The following is a 20,783-nucleotide window of genomic DNA, read 5'->3' as shown; positions in this document are numbered from 1 at the left end:
TGGTGATGATTCAATGCAAAGGTGACAATACCCATGGTGCCTTTGTCAATATCTATGACTCCATGCAGTGAAGAAATGAGAAGGCAAGGTAATCACCATGTGGGTATAGCTTGTATGTTGGAGTTACGGCCCTGAATCTTATAAAGCACAATCGTTCTGCAGGGCATGCATCCAATTCTTAGAACATTATTTACATTAGTGACAGTTGAGTGTTCCGGAGTGGTTCTTGCCCTTTTCTTATGAAATGCCTTAAATTCAATTTCAAAGGGAAATTAATTTAATTGATATAAAAACAAACAGGCCCAGAACTCATCTGAAAGCTTGAGTTTCATTCAAGGGACATTGGTCAAAAGTATGACCACAAGCACTAGTCACAGTTCAGCTTACACTTACTCTTTTCAGGAATAGTAATGGGCTGTACTAGGTTGATTATGTAAAGTATAAAATTAAATACCATCCCTGCAATGCTCATTGCTAGTGGCAAGATCTAGCTCAGTAAGTACGACTGCAGGAAATACTCAGCATGTGCTAGGTTCTGTGTTTGTTCTAAATTTCAGAAGCACCTGTCATGGTAGACAAGGTAGATACTATCTTAGGAAATTTATTGTCTAATTGGGTAGAGTAACATCTTTTAAAACATCATCCAAGCCAGGTGCTTGCCCCTCATGCCTATAATCTTAGTTACTCAGGAGACTGGGTTCTGGAGAACAGAGGTTTCAAGCGAGCCAATACAGAAAAGTTTTCAAGACTCCACCCCTGGTTACTAGTAAAATGCTGCTGGAGGCATGGCTCAAATGTTAGAGCATCAGAGGTCAACAAGTCAACACACTGAGAATGTAAGGTCCTCTTCTTCAGCACCAAAACGAAACAAACAAGTAAAACAAAACACCCAGTCACTGGTGAATGACTGGGGAAGCTGCGATGATAAACTCAAGGAGATAACAGAGCACACCTAATTCATTATATTCTCTGAATTTGGGAACTTGTACAGGAATTATTATGCTAATGTCTTAAAGGATTAAACCAGTGTTCTCTGAAATGAGAATGCACAGTTTCTGATACATATTAAGTGCTCGATTCATCTTTGATGAGTGGTTTATTGATATGTCCATTCATTGACCAAATACTGATAAATATTCTAGGGGAGAGCAGAGTAGGCATCAAGATCATCCCCCCAAAAGAGTCCACTGTCCTGTCATTGCCCACAGAAGGTATTGAGTGATTTCTAGCAGGAAGAAAGATGGACATCTTGGAAAGTGGAATAGACTCACTATCTGTCAGGGTGAATAGAGTGAATGGAGCCCAGAGCCATGGCTGGAGAGGCAGTTGGAGGCTAGCTAGCACAAGGACTCGAAACTCTGCCATGTTCATCACAGAAAGATGGACTTACTGGAATCTCTGAAAAGCTACATTGCAATGCTGTTTGGCATTACTGTTTTCTTTTTAAGATAAGATGAAGACTTAGACAGGCAGAAAATAGGATACACAGGTAAAGGCAAATTTCTCTTCCTGAACATCTAAATATCAGTGTCACCAAAAGAAAAGCAGGAGGTGGACATTTCCTGTGTGAAAATGTCAGCTCCTTCCCTCTTGAGCATCTAAGACAGCTTGGGAAAGGAGACTGCTGATCTTCATTGAAGATGCTTGTGTACTAGTCCTTTTCCTAGAGCTAAATATCTCTACTTCTGTTTCATTTGTTAAGAGGGGAAATATTGTATTTGCTGTCTATCTTTAGGACCTTAGTGGTAAGACTTGGTACAAAACATGAGCTCATTTAAAAAAAAAAAAGACGAGCAGTTGAGTAATATGCTGTCAATTCCCTGTTCTCTCTTTTGAATACATTTTAATGGACCTAATCATGCCATGATGCCTTTATAAATGTGGGTCAGACAGCTTTCTTGTTTTCCTAATTATGCTTCTACTGGATTTTTGTCACCATTTTTTAGGAAAAACAAGATACTGAGGAAGCATCTCTGGGGAACTAGTTGGTTCCAGTTTAAGGAAATATTTGCAAGGACATTTTCTGAGAAGTACCATGAAGTCATTTTGAAATCCTCTAACGTTGTAGGAGGGAGGGGTCCACTGCCCTCTATAGAAAGATCTGGGAATCTACAGTTGGCAGACTTTTCAAGAAATATTTTATATATTCAGGAAATGATGAGTATTTTATACTGGTTAAATTGCAGTTCTTCAATTAAAGCTAAGATTGATATTCATGGGGGGTGAGAGAGAGACATATATATATAGAGAGCGAGAGAGAAAGACAGAGACAGAGATAGAGAGACAGAGAGAAAGAGAGAGAGAGAGAGAGAGAGAGAGAGAGAGAGAGAGAGAGAGAGAGAGAGAGAGAGAGAGAGAGAGAGAGAGAGAGAAACCAGGCTTGAACTTGGGGACCTGGGCACTGTCTCTGAGTTTTTTCCCTCCAGGATACCACTCTACCACTTGAGCTACAGCTCCATGCCCAGCTTTTTGCTGATTAATTGGAGATAAGAGTCTCATGAACTTTCTTGCCTAGATTGTCTTCAAATCTCAATCCTGAGATCTCTGCCTCTTGGGTAGTATGATTGCAGGTATAAGCCACTGGCCCCCAGTTTACATCACAATTTTTTGATGGATATATGGTGATTAACTTGTTATTTATCAGTGTTTCATAGTAATAATGACAAGGAATAAAACTCTTTAATTGGTCCATTCAGTATATTGAGCCATTTAAGGTAAATATTGCTATCACCTCAAGTTTACAGTTGAAGGAGAGTGAAGCACAGGAAGACCAAATAACTTGGCCAAGATCACAGGGCTTGGATTTCACCTTGGAGCCAGGCTCATTCATTCTACATCATCCATTTAATAATGGAACTGTGTTATGGGAGAAATAAGCACATTGTCTTTTATTTTACCTTCTACTTTTAAGTCCTGAATATGGTCTTTCTTGGTAAAAATAGGGGTTTTATGATGCCATTTTGGCTGGGTGCATGTGGCTCATGTCTGTAATCCTAGCTACTCAGGAAGCTGAGATCCCAGGATTGCATGGATAAGAATATCCATAAGGTAGAAGTGAAACTATGGCTCAAATGGTAGAGCACCAGCCTAAAGCTCAAAAGCTAAGGGGCAGTGCCCAGGCCCTGAGTTCAAGCCCCAGTACCAGCATTACATAAATAAATAAATATAAAAAAAGGATGAAATGCTACTTCATGGAAAACTGACTAGATAGGCATTTTTCACTAGAAATTTCCTTCTCTTACAATTTCAGAAGTATGCATTCTTTAGTATTACAATCTCCCTACCTAGGACAAAATCTCATTTGTCAATTTTGGTCACAGAACTTCACTTAAGAAAACTTATGTTTCTTTGCAGAGACAAATACTGGCCTGCAAGATAAAACTACTATTCTTTTTCTAGTTTGTATGCAACACAATGTCACATCTAAGTAAGAAGGAAGCTTGAGTCCTGTGTCCAAGACCTATTTAGGGACACTTTCTTTTCACATATTTCAAATGTAACTTAAATTCCGGAGTGGCTCAATGTTATTGAGTTTAGACTCTGACCACCAATAAAGTGCCAGTTCTTGTGTGACCACAGTGCACACAGGTGTGAGAGAAAATAATAAACTTATCCTCAAGGAGTTTGTAGAATAGACCAAAACATCTAGCATCCTATGTCCTGTCCTAGAATCTGAGTTTTACAGTTTCAAAGATGCTGAGATCCTGAGGTGGCTTACAGGCCACATGTCCTTAAGGCCCAGAGGCTCACAAAGTCTTTTCCAACATGGCACCAGCATCCTCCCTGCACAAAGTTCTTTCTGTTGCCCTGTTCTGGTGCTTCTTTACAAAATTCTTCCTCTCATCAAATCTTTTGGTTATTGGTTCTTTATCTTCTTGAAATTGCTTTGGTGCCTGCAGCCTGCCTTTCATGCTAACATAGATCTTCCAATTTTCTCAAGCAAATGCTTTTGCCTGTATGTCCTCTTCTCATTGTCTGACTGTATGGTTGGCCAACTTCTGTCCTGGTAATCTAAGAAGCAATCCTGGGCTGCCAGGGCTCTATCAAAGACCTGAGGAAGGAGAGAAATCTACAGATTCTCCAGCCCCTTCATACCTGCAAAACCCACAAACAGGCCCGTTGCTTGCCCCAGGGGAAGGAAGACTGGCAGATGAAGCTCTAGCTTTTCAGACACCCCCCAGACTGGAAAACATCCTTTTGGGGAGAAAATGAGGACATGAAATTGCTTGCTTCGGTACCTATCATTCTGCTGAGGATAGTGAAAACACAGTCTGTCATCTTTGACATTTTAATTGAAAGAAAATCTTACATAGATTTCAGTCATAAGCAGTATGTTTATACAAGTGTATAAAGAGGAATAATCTGTCAAGTTAGAAAACTCTTAATGTGGCAGGACTCAGTTTAGTAATTGAACAATCCAACATGAGCTCACACATCATACCTTGTTCCGTGCCTCAATAATTTTTAGTAGAAATTCTTTACCTAGAGGCTTATGGTTATTAAAGAGGAGGCTCGGCTCACTCAAAGCCTGGAACTATTCACTCATGGCAACAAGCCTGCACTAGAGGAAAGACTGTTGGTCTTTGTTTCCACAATTTTACTGCTGTTTTGCAATCTTATTTTCAGAATCTAATTGATGTGTTGTTTGGGAAAGTTTGGGGTTTGTTTGCTTTTTTTGTGGTATGGAAGAAAATAGAATTTCACATAGCTGAATGATTTTTCATGCTAATAGTACTCCGGTAGTTTGCTACTTTACACAAAATCCATGGAACAGAGTGAAGATCAAAAGAAATGGACCATGAATTTATGTTAGCATTAAAAAAATCAATAATAACTATTGGAGCCATCAAGGTGTGCTGAGGGAAGGTCTGTATCACAAGCTGAGTATGCTGAGAATTCTAAGTATACTGAGTCCCATTCCTTTATAGGAACCACGGGACTTGGGAGAATATAAATGTATCAGAATTCAGTTTACACCTGAGCAAAAGGAGACTGTATTATGACCTACCTGCCATATTTCATTGTTTGAAGCCACATGATATTAGAGGCACAACAACACTTTGGAGATACAAAACATTGTTCAAGTACAGTGCAGAATGTTTTGGTCAAGTATACAGTGTTACAAACACTACTTCAGTAAGCATAAAATAATTGAGTAATTAATGTACTTATTTGAATGTCATGCTTGCCTCAAAAATATATACATATGATGGTTTCTGCAAGCCCAACTACACAGATAATTCCCAGAATGGCTATTTATTTTAAACAATAATAAGGTTGGAACTAAGGGCCTTGCATTTGCATTTGCACCAAAAAGCCAAAAGGGCTTCAGGCCATTTTTACTTCATTTTCAGGTAAGTTCTTGAGCTTTTTGTCTAGATGAGCCAGGGATAATGGTCTATCTACATATGACTTCTGAAATGTTCAAGTTTTTTTTTGTTTTTTTTTTTTTTTTTTTTGGCCAGTCCTGGGCCTTGGACCCGTCAGGGCCTGATCACTGTCCCTGGCTTCTTCCCGCTCAAGGCTAGCACTCTGCCACTTGAGCCACAGCGCCGCTTCTGGCCGTTTTCTGTATATGTGGTGCTGGGGAATCGAACCTAGGGCCTCGTGTATCCGAGGCAGGCACTCTTGCCACTAGGCTATATCCCCAGCCCCTGAAATGTTCAAGTTTTAAGCATGAACCACCTCACCTAACTTGTTTGCTAAGTTTCCACAACTAGCCTCCAACTGAAATCCTCTACTTCTTAAATAGTTGGGATTACAGATGTAAGCCACTGTGTTGGCAGCTAGATTTTGTAATTCTGTGGATGGAACTACAGATAGACCTAGTATACCAGACAAGCAGTCTATCATTGAGGTACAGTCCCAAACAAGAACTAGTCCTGTCCTTTATATGTATAGAAAGTGATAGATAGGGGGCTGGGGATATGGCCTAGTGGCAAGAGTGCTTGCCTCGTATACTTGAAGCCCTGGGTTCAGTTCCCCAGCACCACATATACAGAAAATGGCCAGAAGTGGCTCTGTGACTCAAGTGGCAGAGTGGTAGCCTTGAGCAAAAAGAAGCCAGGGACAGTGCTCAGGCCCTGAGTCCAAGGCCCAGGACTGGCAAAAAAAAAAAAAAAAGAAAGTGATAGATAGGTCCAGATTTTAATTTCTTCCATTTTTCGTAGTGTAAAAGCCTATGCTACAAAACACCATTGGCTTGGTAGGTAGTGGTTGGGGAAATACTTTATAGAATGTGTGTAAAAAAGTGACATCAACATTATTCAGAATTCAAACATACAGGGGTTGAAAATGATCAAATGATTATTTGTGTGATTGGTGTCATTTGAAGGCTATCACATAATCCCAATAAACCCCAGGTTTCTGAGAGCATTTTTTTTAGTTAATGCAGAAAACTTGATTTTATATAATCCTACAAATGTACACATAGTGTAGAAATAGGTAACTTAATCAGAACTTTAATCAAAATATACCATTCTGAAAGGATTCTATACAGTGTGAGTTTCTATTATTTGGGAACGATAAAAGCTTATTTGAAATTTCATTACTTTTAGTAGCACTGTGGCTCAAGTGGTAGAGCACTAGCCTTGAGTTGAAGAGCTCAGGGACAGATCCCAGTCCCATAGTTCAAGCCCCATGCCTGACAGAAAAAAAAAAAAGAAGAATATCATTACTTCTACATTTCCATCTACATCACTATTGAGTTATCTAGTTGATTTCTTTTTTAAAAAAGAAGACAACGTAATAAGTGATGATATATTTAACAAGTATGTCCAAAACAGAGCACAAGTGATGGTAATCCATTGTCCTTTGTTGGTAAGAATGGTGTTGCAAATCAATGCAGTGCAAAGGGGGTATTTTTAGTTGTCTTTTCTACAGCTGAGAGACAGGTGAAGTTACAACCATTTGTGTGCGTGCATGTTCACACATGTGTGTTTGTGCCAGTAATGGGCTTGAACTTAGGGCTTTGCATGCTTGCTTGGCTTTTCACTCAAGGCTGGCACTCTACCCATTGAGTCATATCTTCACGGTTGTTTTTTTGCCAGTTAACTGGAGACAAGACTGTTCAGGATTTGTTCACCCTGTCTGGTTTCAAATTGGGATCTTCAGATCTCAGTCTCCTGGGTTGCTATAATTATAGGCATAAGCCACTAGGTCCTGGCTGGACTGCCAGCTGGAAGCAACAGTTTGCTTGAACTGTGAACATTTAAGGACCTTCACAGGCCTGTTGGTACTTACTGTCCACCCTACAGCAGAGGTCCAAAGAGCACATGTCAAGAAAGAGCTTTAGGTCTTTACTGGCCTGTGTGAACCAGTTGTTTCATTATTACAAGCTACTTTTGCAGCTTATCCACATATCTGTTCACACATATTCTATTAATAAAACTGGGTGAAGTTTGTGCACATAGACATAACCTCTGTGGGATGGTTTTATATTCCTTTGTATTTTCATATATCCACCTTCCTAGCCATATAAATCATGTCTAATTTATGACTAAGCCTTCAGTGATATGTGTAATCATGATAACTATATTTCCAAAAGAGCTCCTAGGCAAAAAGAGTGGAAAACTTAATCTTCTTTGGAATTTTAAAGCGATGAGAAGGAAGAACTTGTTGGCATTTTTTACTTCATCCCAATTTCCATTTCTCCCTCTGAGTCACCCACAGAAGACAAATAGCCTCTGTAGAAGTGGCTCCTCTTGCTGCTTTGCGGGGGCCCTGGTCTAGACAGTGGGACTGTACCACATTCTAGACTGGACTATGATTCTCTGGATCGTATGGGATCCTTGTCCTACACAGAAGTCTCTGTCTTCAGCCTTACCCAAATACTTTTTTTTTTTAACTTCTTCTAGAATGTAGTCTAATGCCAGTGGCTTACACCCGTCAATCTAACTACTCAAGGGACTGACCAGCCAGAAAAGTCTGTGAGACTCTTATCTCTACCTAACACCAAAAAGCAGAGAGTGGAAGTATAACTATTAAGTGGTAGAACTCCAACCTTGAGCAAAATAGCTAAGGGACATTGCCCAGACCCTGAGTTCAAGCCCCAGTACTGGCAATCCCCGCCCCCGCCTCTACAACCCTCCCTAGCCCCCTCCACACGCTAATTTTGTGGATTTCTAGTATGATATACAGAGTACAATTATTTAATGTGGAAGGCTCAGAGGTCCTGAGAGGTTTTAGTTTGTTTTGTTTTGTTTGTTGTTAAGTCTTTAATTTAATGGTTTGACATATATATAGCTCCCAAGAGGAAAAGCATCAGGAGATGGAGAATTTAGCTAGAAGGTCACTTGTTTGCTATTTTTAATAAACACAAATAATTCCCATTTTCCCTCAGCTCCACATTCCCTGGCTCATTAAATCAATTTAAGGCCCTCTCTTTTTCTTTTCACAAGTTGAAGCCAAAGCTCAAACTATGTACTCCCAGGAGGAAGGCTTAGTTTACCCAAGGCCTGCACCTCAGGCCCAAGTCAGTTTCTGTCAAACAGCCTAACACCTAGAGTTATTATGAAATGAGAACTCAATAGTGGAGGCTGGCCTTTGGACTGCCTAAAGAAAGGCCCACTCAGTGTCCTGTGATCTGACAGCTTTGGTTTGTGCCTTCGTTATTTTTATTTTTTTCCCTCACTCTCGAAAGAGAACTATGAAAAAGCCCCAATGGATTTCTTCCAGGAATTTGTGAATGGAGTTTGCAAATGCAGAGTGCATGTTTGCACTCCAGAACCCACACAGAGTACAGCCAGAAGGGCTTCAGGCTGAGGTGTGAGAGGGTGGAGATTAAGCAAATACAATCATATCTCCAATTCTAAGACACACTTAGGAGGCTGAGATTTTGGAGTAAACACAGGATTCTACCCAAATCTCTTCCATTGTTGCAGGGGAGGTAAGAGAGTCTCTGGACTTGTTTCTATTGAACATCAGTCAGATAATAGGGGTCAGGAAATGAAGTGGAATTTGATGTATTAAATAGGAAGCAGCAAAGGAAACCAGACATGTATTTTATTCATTATTATTTCCCTAATATCCTCAATTATGTGGCTTTCCCATCAGTGGGTCTGATCTGCTCTGCTGCACTGTGAGACTGGCATTCCCCCCCATCACCCCTCCCCCTCTACCAGAGAAGAGGCCCAGGGCATCAGGAATAATGTTTGTGTTTTCTTTGTTTTCCAGGCCTGTTCCAGGCTCTCTATCTTCTCTGCTTCATCTCCACAATAGACAGAGACAGCCCATGCCTGCCTCCATGCCTGGGACGCTGCCCAACCCTACGATGCCAGGCTCTTCCGCTGTCTTAATGCCAGTAAGTATTCCTGGGGTGTGCAAGGGCTTCCTCTTGGGGCCAGTGTCCAATGGGGAAGAGTAGAAGCTGAGATTTTGGCTGCTTAGGAAAAAGGCAGCTGCCTCTGAGTAGAGAGTCAAGCTGGTACTACTTTCCTGGAAGGCCCAGCTGCTGTTTCCAGGTGTCTTGCTGGCTTTCCTGGTCTTTGGGAATTTTGCTGGGAGAAAAGGTCCCCTCATCCTGCTGGGGACAAGTAAGTCTGAAACACCTGGGAGGAAACTTTTATAGCCACAGACAACCCTCTCTTTGTGGATCCATATACACAATGCACTGTCATTGGATTGATTTGTTTTAATCCCATCTGTGACAAATTGATACACTCTCTTGCCATTATTTCCCAAACAACATGGTACCACAACTACTTATAGCATTATATCTTAGTAGGTATATAAGCAACATAAAGATGACATAAAGTAGCTGGGTGCCAGTGGTCCATGCCTGTAATTCTCTCTACTCAGGAGACTGAGTTCTGAGGATCACAGTTGATAGCCAACCTGAGCAGGAAAGTCTGTGAGACTCTTACCTCTAATTAAGTGTGCAAGCATGCACACACACATACACACACACACACAGAGTCAGAAGTGGTGCTGTGGCTCAAGTGGTAGAATATTAACCTTGACCAAAAAAACTCAGGGACAGTGCCTAGGTCCTGAGTTCAAGGACTTGCACACACACACACACACACACACACACACACACAATATCTGGATCTAGAGGAATGCGCATAGGTTCTATGCAACTACTATGTTGTCTTATACAACATAGTATTGTAACTGGGCAGCCACAGATTCTTGTGTCAAAGGAGGAGATGCTCTGGACCTAATCCCCTGTGGACATGAAGGGATGATGCCTAAATCCCCAATTTGAGTTGTACCATGTCCTTAAACTTCCAGTGAGTTGTCTAGCCAGGACTCAGGATACTAATTAAAATAACAATAATAGTGATCATACACAATAGCTCCTAATATATTTATGCATATCATGTCTATAAATCATGTTAGCAGCATGAGCTGAGTGCTTACCATGGGCTGGTCACCTTTGAGCACATTGTTAACCCGTAAAACATTCCTGTGACCATGTGGCTCAGGGCAGCCTCTTCCCCCACAGTTCCTGCAGTGGAAATCATGAGTCCCAGGCATGAAAGTTAAGAATATCTTTAGGTGAAGATAGAGTTCTTACTTTTCTTTGGGTGAAGGAAAAGGGCAAGGAGTACTGCGAATTAAACTCAGTTTACACTCAGATTAAACTGCAGTTGCCAGGCAAGCCTTCTACAACTTGAGCCACATCTCCAGTGTTTTTGCTTTTATTTTGCAGATAGAGTCTCCTGTTAACTTGTCCTAGGCTGGCTCAAATTGGAGTTCTCTTACTTCTGCCTTCTGGAAGGCTGTTATTACCGATGTGTGCTGTTGTGCCTACTGAAAGTGAGATTCTTACTGCTTTGTCATGGGTGCTGTCAGACCACGCACTTCACAAACCCTAGGTCTGAAGCAAAATGGTATTATTTATTTACTCCACACACATTTTTTCTTCCAGTCCTGAGCCTTGAACTCAGGGCCTGGGCATTGTTCTTGAGCTTTTTTGCTCAAGGTTGGCACTGTAGTACTTGAGCCACAACTCCACTCCAGCTTTCTTGGTGTTTAATTGGAGACAAGAGTATCATGGACTTTCTTGACTGGGCTGGCTTCTAACTGCCATCCTCAGCCTCCTGTTCTCAGCCTCCTGAGTGGTTAGGATTACAAGCAGGGGCCACCAGCTCTGAGCTACACCCCACACACTTTTATTGAATGCCTTCTATGTGCCAAGTGCTATGAGAATAATGAGGTAGTCAGTGCCTTCAAGGACTTCTCTGGCTTATGATTTCTTGTGTTTAAAGTTACGTGCTGTAATAATTTAATAATAAATACTAACATTTATCATAAAAACCCAGCGACTGATAATGGTCTAGCTTTTATTTTCTAATGTGTGAAAGAAAGTCCTTTATCTGGGTGTTTTTTGTGGTGCTGGGGATTGAACCCAGGACCTGGGTACTCTACAAATGTACTATGCCCCAGTGAGCTAAAACACACTGCTTAACCCTTTTGTCTGAGGTGTTGAATATTACTAGTCATTCACTGAGTCCACTCTACCCCTTGGCTTCATTATTCTAACACAAATTTATTAAAGCCAAATTATCTGGGCATAGTGGCTTAAGCTGATAATCCTAGCTACTTGGGAAGCAGAAGTTAGGTGGTCATGGTTTGAGAGTAGCCTTGGGAAAGTTTGCAAGACTCCATTTCACTCAATGGTTGGCATATGCCTGGCATCTCAGCTACTGGAGAAGCACAATGGCTGGGCACAGTGGGTAGACCCTTGTCAACCTCATCAACACAGGGATGCCTAAGTAGGAGGATAGTAGTCCAGGCCATCCTGGGCATAAAGTGAGCCACAACCGTGTAAATAGCCAAGGCAAAAAGGGACTGGAGGCAAGGTTAAAGTAGCAGAGCTTCTGCTTTGCATATTCAAAGCCCCAAATTCAATCCCAGTTTTACCACCATAAATATAAAAATATATTGAAAGTTGAGTTCATGGTGCAGAGAGTGCTTTATTGATATAAGACACCAAATCTTTGCTTTGAAGAGGTACTTGCTGACAATTTATGTCTATATGCCAACAATCAGCATGATGGAAAATGCAAATAGTTTAAAAGATTTATTTATTTTTATTAAGTAATTGTTCAAGGGGTTTTAATTCCAGAAGTCAGGTTATGAATACAGTGGCTCTTGATTAATGTCACCCTTTCTATCATTATCCTCATCTTTCCTCATTCCTATCCTCAAGTTACATTTCCTCATTCCTCAAGTTATGTAGCTCAATTTTTACCTAATGTATATTGAATATAATGACTGCATCTCACCCTTTAGCCTCATTTTGCACGCTCCCCTTGAAACATGTTTTCACTTTTTCCATTTTGCCCCCTTGAAACATGTTTCCACTTCCAGGTATTCATTTTGTGAAATGGTATAGTAGTTGTTCATGGGGTGAGAAGGAATGGAAAATGAAATCTCTTTAATACAGAAGTCAGCTTGTTTGAACCAGTATTTTGTGAGTTGCTGGCTAAAAAAAAAGTTACATATGAAAACTTTCCCAAAAGATGGGCAGGATTGTTGACTGTGGACTCAGCAGCTACAAGCCAGCCACTCTCAGCTCTAGGGATAGTAGCTTAGGAGACTCTGGACTAGAGTCAAGATCTCATTTAACTTTGATTTCCTTCTCAAAGAAAGTCCCCAGTTGAACTAAAAGATCAAATGCTGTTCTGCTTCCTCTATCCTTCAGGAATAGAACTTCCTTCCTTCCTTCCTTCCTTCCTTCCTTCCTTCCTTCCTTCCTTCCTTCCTTCCTTCCTTCCTTCCTTCCTTCCTTCCTTCCTTCCTTCCTCTCTTTGTGTGTATGTCTGTTTGTAGCCTGGGCACTATCCTTTTGATTGTTCTGCTCATGTCAGGCACTTTACCACTTGTGCCACACCTCTACCTTCAGCTTTTGTTGGTGGTTAATTGTACATAAGAGTCTCATAGACTTTCCTGCCCAGGCTGGCTTTGAATTGAAATCCTTAGATCTCAGCCTTCTGAGTAGCAAGGATTACAAGCATGAGCCACCTGTGCCTGGCTAAGTATGCTTTTTTTTTCTTTGTGGAGTAATGAAACTCTTGAATTCTTCATGACTTAACAATTAGAGTACATGAAAATACTTAATGCTTTGAACTTAATGTACTTAATGGCACTTAAAACTGGTTAAAATGGTAAATTTTATGTCAAGTATATCTTACCACATTAAAAAATGATTTTAAAAATAGAGTGTGGAGACAGCCTAGTGATTTAGGGAGTAATTAATTATTAAGGCATTGAAGTTTTACTGAAGTGCTCTAAAACACATGGGGAATTGTCCTTGTTATTGTCTCTTGAGACAGTTTCCTGTGTCCATACCCTGCCAGACTGAGTAGGCACCAGTCAGTTTTAAGAAAGTTTCTAGCCAGTAACTTCTAGAGATACATATAATGACATAACAGACATGCAATTTATGGTGAACACAGAAAGAATCACAGTTATAGATTGTTAACAATGGGAGGAATCGTTCAGGGTTATTTAGCTCCAAGATCCGTCTCAAGTTTTCTTCTTGTTGGTGAGATTTCAGTCATCTATATATTGAACCTGAACTGGTAATCAATTCCTTGTATTTTCCAAGACCACTTGGTTGTCTGAAATTTTCAACCATTGTTATTATTTCCATTCCTTTGAAATAGAAATGTGTTTCCATTGTAGTATTTATTTTCCTTTAAAGAAATAGTCATTTTTTGCATGGTGTTAGTGTTAAGATTGCTTTACCTCATTTAGTGAAAACTGACATTTCTACTCCACAAAGTATTTAATCAGACACAACTTTTCTAGAACCAAAATGAAAAAAATCTCCACTGAGCATTTCTAATCTAGAATTTTCAAGTCTGAAACTTGTTGAGGGCCAAAAAGATGCTGAAGTGAAATTTTCTACCTTTGATCTTATGAGATAGTTGGCACCCAAAATGCACGAGCACTAAAAATATCCTGTGCAAAATTACCTTCAGGCTGTGTGGAAGGTGAACATGAAACCAAAATGAGCTTCATGTTTAGCCTTGGGTCCCCTACCCAAGTTACCTCATTCTATGTATATAAGTATTCCAAAATCCAAGCACATCTGAAACCCAAAATGTATCTGTTTCTTATCATGCTGGGTAAGATAAACTCAACCTACAAATATCTCTTAATAGGAACTCTCTAGAGAAAATAAAAATGTCAGAACTCAGATCAGGTGTGTGAATGATGTTAATTCTAGATTAATGTCAAGCCAGCAGGAGAACACTAGTTGTTCATGTGAGATCTAAATCCCTCAGCTTTTGTCTACCTAAACAAATTCTTAACTTTGCTGTGAGGCCTGAAATAGCACCTAGGTAGAGCTTTGACTAGACTGAGAAAGAAGAAACTGAGTGTAATGATTTACCCTGTAATTCCAGCTACTTGGAAGGCCAATGCAGGAGGATAGTGAGTTTGAAACCAGGCCAGGGGAAGTTAGCAAAAACAAAAAAATTTTAAAAGACTAGGGGGAGAGTTCAAATAGTACTTTTGGTTCTTAGTTCCTAGAAGCATATGCAGGACAAAGGGAAAGAGAGAAGAAAGAGAGAGACAGACAGACAGAAAAAAGGAAGAGGAGTGAGGAGGAGGAGGAGCAAGGAGGAAAAGGAAGAGGAAGTGGAGGAGGAACAAGGAGGAAAAGGAGGAGGAGGTAGAAGCAGGAGAGGAGGAGGAAATGATCATTTAGAGGCAGCAGCCAAATACACACTTAAATCACTCTGTGTCAATGAGTTAAAAGGACAGAAAGACGCCCCACAGTGGACAGAGTTGCTTTCAAGACAAATTTTGCTTATTCTCATTGCCAAAAGATTCATGTTTACTATATAAAATTGTGGACAAAAATGCCAAAGACATTCTAAAATAACTGTCCGATATATATTCTTTTCACATTTTTGCACATATTACTAAAATAACTATAATTAGTGGTAATTGAAGTGCCTAAGTGGAAAATATTTAGCAATTTTGTGGAGATGATCTAACATGACAACATGGTTGGGCATGGAGAAATCCTAGGTAGAATATACAGCTATAGATGATTCTTTGATGTTCTTAGGCTCAGGGCTCAAGAGTGCATTGCTTACCTTCTACCACACCTCTGGTATTCTCAGTTCTTCAAAGACATGCTAAATGGATATTAAATGGACAATGGTGGAAATGGGAAAAGAAATTTTCAAATAGAAATTGTTTCCATTTTAAAGAGAAATATAGCTTTGTCTGTAGCCTTGACTGCCTTTCTCACACTTCTAATTTTGCTGCTTTCCTTTCTCTTAGATGGAGAGACAAATGTCTGTGAACTCCAGCATCATGGGGATGCAAGGCCCCAATCTCAGCAATCCCTGTGCTTCTCCTCAAGTCCAGCCAATGCACTCTGAAGCCAAAATGGTAAATAATAATGATGGTCATTCTTTGGTTATTTCATGAGTTTTTCTTTTGATTTCTGTTCTCACTCGAAATGTCAACAGAGCCAGGGAGAATAGTCTGTCACCTTTGTTTCGGTGCATAGTTCCTTGACCCCTGTCCCCAACCACCACCCCAAACCTTGGAGGAGTTAGAAGATTGGCTCTCTTTAAAGAAAACTGTTATAGACTCTTGGCATCAGATAATCATGTCCTGGGCATTGCATTGACATGCGGGATGAATGGAGGTGATGTTTGGCAGTTCAGGGAGATATATAGGATTTGGTTGAGATGGGCTCAAATATGTGTGTGTTTTCTCATTATGTGAAATAACAAAAATATTCCCCAGGTCTTTTTTCTTCAAGGCGATTACAGTTTCAGGGTCATTCTTCCTGTCCCTATTTTATTAAAACAGATCTTTAATTAGCAAAGCACACATTCTTAAGGAAATACTATTCCTTTGTTTTTTGTTATACTTTGTCAAATTTGATATGATTTGGAAGGATCAGAGCATTCTTTATTTTCCTTGCAACTGAAGGGTGTAACTTCAGGTGACTAACCTTTAGTGCCATTGAATAGATGTTTATGTACAATGAGGTCAGTCTTCCCAATCATAAAGACAATGTATACCTGCCTTTGCAAGTTAAAAGAATATTGCTAGTACTGTATAACAGAGTTACTTGAAGTATAGTTGATTCAGATGAAAAATTGAATACAACAGTCTCTAAAGTATCAGATGACTGTAGAATATCCAACAGTAAATTATTTTAGTCTCTGGTACTATGTAAGAATGGTGCTGGCTAGAAGTTGGAGATGTATCTAATTCACTGACCAGCAGCAGCCTTAGGGATGGTATGTGGGTGAAAGATGTCATTTACCTATGTCTCAAAGTCAGCCATTTAATTCTCACACAGGGATGGAGTCAGCATGGTGATTTCCCTTTCAAATATCCACAATGCTTTTGTCCTTTTCTCTTGGAAACTTCACTCCCTTGACAGGCGGCTTCTTGACCCACAGGATCTACTGAACTCTCAGTGTTGGCTACCCTGAGCAAATGAAATCTGTGGTCAAGAGAGCTCTCTTTGCTGTGCCACAGCACTGGTGACGTGCCAGATGGCACCAGCATCTGCAGCAAAGCTCGTTAAATCTTTTTGGAATCGGCAAATATTTTTTCAACTCAAGCCCTCCAGAGCCAAACCAAATACTTTCTGGCAGAATAAAGTTCAAACTGGCATCTGTTTTGGAGACTAAAGTAATACCATTTACCTTTTTTTATGAATTCAAAAAAAAAGATCTGTGAAGGTACTTAGGAACAAACAAAGTTCTTCACACATAGGAGTAGGTTGGCTGGGGCTGGGACTGAGGCCTTATATCCTTTGCTGGATCATTCTTGAATTTTCTTATTTGCTTCAGGTCTGTATTCCTTTCTAAGGGTATTCCAGATGACTTTAGATGGATTTCAAAACACAATTCCAAGATGTGTTTGTCTGCCAACTGATTTTCCCTAGATTTTTATGCTCCCACTCAGAAATGTCCCATCTCTCCTCTTGCAAGCAGGCAAAGAAAAGTAGTATAGGTTTGCAATTATTTATGTACATGAAATAAATCATATGATGTGACAAATGTGCACTGAATAATGCCAGCTGGAAACAAAAAGGAACTGGTCTACACGTATACAAATAGTGTCACCCCTCAGATGCGTGCTGTGTTCAATCCACTGAGCAAGCACTCCACTCTGCTGATTCGTGTTCTGAGTGAATAAATATTTCCAGGTCCGTGATGTCTAGGCTAATGAATTCCATCACAGAGCTGGGGTTCAGGAAACATAGCTCTGACCCCAGCTCCCACTTCTACTGCCCCTGTTATTGCCAATACATTAACCCAAAGGGGAAAATAGTTGTAGTGGTCACTTAGATTTGGAAGGATAGCATTTACTTAGTAGCTTTGAAAAAATGTTAAGTAAGTGAATTTTAATATGTTGCTCAGCATCTCTCTTCTTGCTCAGTTTGCTTTAGTCACTGGAGAAAGTTATTGCCATCTATTAACCATGCAGTATTTTCTAGCAGCTTTTAGGCTGCTCAGATGAAAAGCTTTTATGAAATACAAAGTCGTGAAAGGAAAAAAAAAATCTTCCATGATTTTAATGTCAGCCAGAGCCTTCCCAGGTTTCTCTGAACTATGGGCTTTGTTGTTCTATGCCTAATTTTCTTCCTGTGTAAGATTGGAATGGATTCCAGATTTCAACTGAGACTCTTATTTCACTGTTTTCAAGGACTTTTCTTAAGGTCACACATGGGCTATTGTGATGAATGCACTCAGCAGGGTGTGTTCTGAGAGCACACTAGTAGTAACCAGAGAGCTGAGGAGGGGGGAAGAAGGAAGGTAGGCAGGGAGGGCTCTGTGTTGCTCACACCAAACCCTGCAGCCTAACTCTCTTGGGGACTGTGTGTCAGTGTTCATTTCAAACTCTCTCTTGGCTCTTGACAAAAAGCCATCATTTGGAATCTTTGGTGAAACGTGGAGTTATTGGAGGGAGACAGAAGCTTAACACAGGATTGCTTTCAATGTACAATTTACTTCAAGGCTCTCTGATCATGGATTTCCCATTAGAATACATCTGCCTTCCTGGTCCCAAATCAATCATTTCTTGTTTGGGAGAGAGCAGAATAGATATTCATAACAAGCTCTCAAATGTATTGATCTGGGACATGTATGCTAATTTATTGATTTAACATATATTCATTTCAATGTGAAGTCCCAACTTTTTTCTAATCATACTTCTAATTATGATTTCATCTTGTGGATACTAGAATTAAGCCTATGGACACTTGGATTCACAATGTTACTGTTGGGAAAATGGAGGTGAAAGGACAAGAAATAGGCTGGACTCAACAGACTAATTGAGAAACAGCCAGGGGCACAGATCTTCCCACAGGATTGGAGGTGGTTCTGCTGTCTGGGTTTTGGGGTGGGCTTATATAGGGCTTGACAAGGAAATAGAAAACAGAAAATGGGTTATGGTGATGTCTTTGATCAGCCCTACAGTGGAATGCACCACGTGGGGTTGAGGGGCTATTGTCCCTTGGGGACCAAGGGTGATGTCTTTGGCTGGGCCTGGATTGGAACTGCCTGAGGACAGGCATGTGGTCAAATTTGTTGTCTTTCTTGACCTTGGGAATGAGGCAGGAATGAATCCTTCATATTCCACCTTTAGATACATAGAAAGAATTGGCCTAGAAGGAAGAACGAAGCAATCAATCCTTCAAGTACAAGTATACACTCACGTATTGGGTTTTATTTTTGGAGTCAGAGCAGACTCCACTCTCTGAGAGCCTTCTATCACTCTCACCATCTAAAGTTATTCTTAGGGACTGGGTACCCTAGGAAGAAATGGGGTTTCCTAGAAAAATCTTTACAGCCTACCTAGTGGACATTTTTAACATGCAAAGGTGAAAGTGAAGGAAGAAGGAGGATGGATCAACAGAAATTGAAAGAGGGAGCCAGGGGGCCACAGAGCAGACAGGAGTCTGGCAAACCACTCTGGGACATGTTCTGTGGTGTATATATATATATGTATGGCTCTGGCCAGGTGCCAGGAAGCCTGTTCACACCTGTAATACTAGCTACTCAGGAGGCTGAGACCTAAGGGTTCACAGTTTGAAATCAGATCAGGCAGACAAATCTGAAAGACTCTTTTATCTCCAATTAACCAGCAAAAGGTTAGAAATGGAGGTGTGGCCCTAGTGGTAGAGCAGCAACCTTGAGCAAAAACAAAGAGTATAAGGCCTTGAGAGCAAGCCCCAATATTAGCACAGAAACAAACTAAAAACCCCCAAGTGGCTTTAGCGTAATGTGATAACTATGTTATCAAAGTTATGTAAAACTGTGCTCATTTCTTCTAGTGAGAATTAGACCAGTTGCAGCCTAGCTTTGAAAGAGGTTTTTGTTTCAAAGAAGTCAGTAATAAGTTTGGAAGCTGAGTAAGGAGTAGAGGTGGATGGATTTGGCCATATACCTGTTGTGTTTTTCACTGTTGAGACTTGTCCCTACTACCATATGGAATCTGATTTAAATGAAGGATGACATGGAAATGGCTATTCTCAGGGAGTTCTGGCTGCTCTATAAGATTTTCCATTCAGTTATGCCAGGGTTAGTGAGGGTGAGAGAGAATCAATACTGAGAAGAAGTTATGTGGGTCTTGATGCGACTGTCCTCGAACAGCACTGTGGCAAAAGCACTCTCCTCACTCTACCACTGAGGGTCTGAGAGGTTTAAAGTCTTGACAGAATGGCACATCAGGGCTGGGGATATGGCCTAGTGGCAAGAGTGCTTGCCTCATATACAGGAGGTCCTAGGTTCAATTCCCCAGCACCACATATACAGAAAATGGCCAGAAGTGGCGCTGTGGCTCAAGTGGCAGAGTGCTAGCCTTGAGCAAAAACAAGCCAGGGACAGTGCTCAGGCCCTGAGTCCAAAGCCCAGGACTGGCAAAAAAAGAAAAAGAATGGCACATCACTTAGAAAAGGCTACAATCTCTGAAACAAAGAATTATTGGTCACAACATTATCTGTAACTATTACACTAACTGAAGTTCTTCTAGTTTATTAATAAATAGAGAACACAGACAGTATTTTAGATTTTTTCAGATACCCTGGAGAAGATGTGGAAATATAGAACTTCATACTGTGTATACCCAGAGCCTCACTACCTGGTTCAGCTCTGCCACCTCCTCGCCTAACACACTGGGCCTTGAATTCAGGGCCTGAGCACTGTCCCTGGCTTTTTTGCTCTAGGCTAGTACTCTGCCACTTGAACTACAGCGCCACTTCTGGCCATTTTCTTTTCTTTTCTTTTCTTCAAATTTTTATTATCAAACTGATGTATAGAGGTTACAGCTTCACACGTTAGGCATTGGATACATTTCTTGTACTGTTTGTTACCTTGTTCCTCATACCCCCCACCCTCCTCCCCCTTTCCCTTCCCCCCATGAGGTGTTTAGTTCACTTACACCAAACAGTTTTGCAAGTATTGCTTTTGTAGTTGTTTGTCTTTTTTTACCCTTTGTCTCTCAATTTTGGTATTCACTTTCAATTTCCTAGTTCTACTACCAGTATACACGGTTTCCAATATACTCAGATAAAATTACAGAGATAGTGTAGGTACAACCACAGGAAGGTGATACAAGAACATCATCAATAATATAAGCTACAGATATACATGGGACATTGAAAGTGGTTACAACTGTGATATAACAATCGTTTCCATAACATGGAGTTCATTTCACTTAGCATCATCTTATGTGTTCAAAAGGGCATAGCTATTGGGCTCTTGTGATCCTCTGCTGTGATTTGCCTAAACCTGTACTAATTATTCCCAATAAGGGAGACCATAGAGTCCATGTTTCTTTGA

The 20,783-nt window shown here is 40.5% G+C and overlaps 1 protein-coding gene across 3 annotated transcripts in view; it reads left to right on the top strand.

Annotated features, from left to right (window-relative positions):
* The window catches only part of Creb5 (cAMP responsive element binding protein 5), a 433,433-nt gene that overhangs the window by 312,043 nt on the left and 100,607 nt on the right, over positions 1 to 20,783 (top strand). For all 3 annotated transcript variants that reach the window (XM_048339616.1, XM_048339617.1, XM_048339618.1), the window contains 2 exons: positions 9,175 to 9,301; positions 15,250 to 15,360. In XM_048339616.1, coding sequence (XP_048195573.1) covers positions 9,175 to 9,301; positions 15,250 to 15,360 — 238 coding nt within the window. The remainder of the gene's footprint in view (positions 1 to 9,174; positions 9,302 to 15,249; positions 15,361 to 20,783) is intronic.

Source organism: Perognathus longimembris, chromosome 2, assembly GCF_023159225.1.
Source record: "Perognathus longimembris pacificus isolate PPM17 chromosome 2, ASM2315922v1, whole genome shotgun sequence".
NCBI lineage: Eukaryota > Metazoa > Chordata > Mammalia > Rodentia > Heteromyidae > Perognathus > Perognathus longimembris.
The sequence above is the reverse complement of the archived record's forward strand: the minus strand, read 5'-3'. Positions and strand labels throughout refer to the sequence as shown.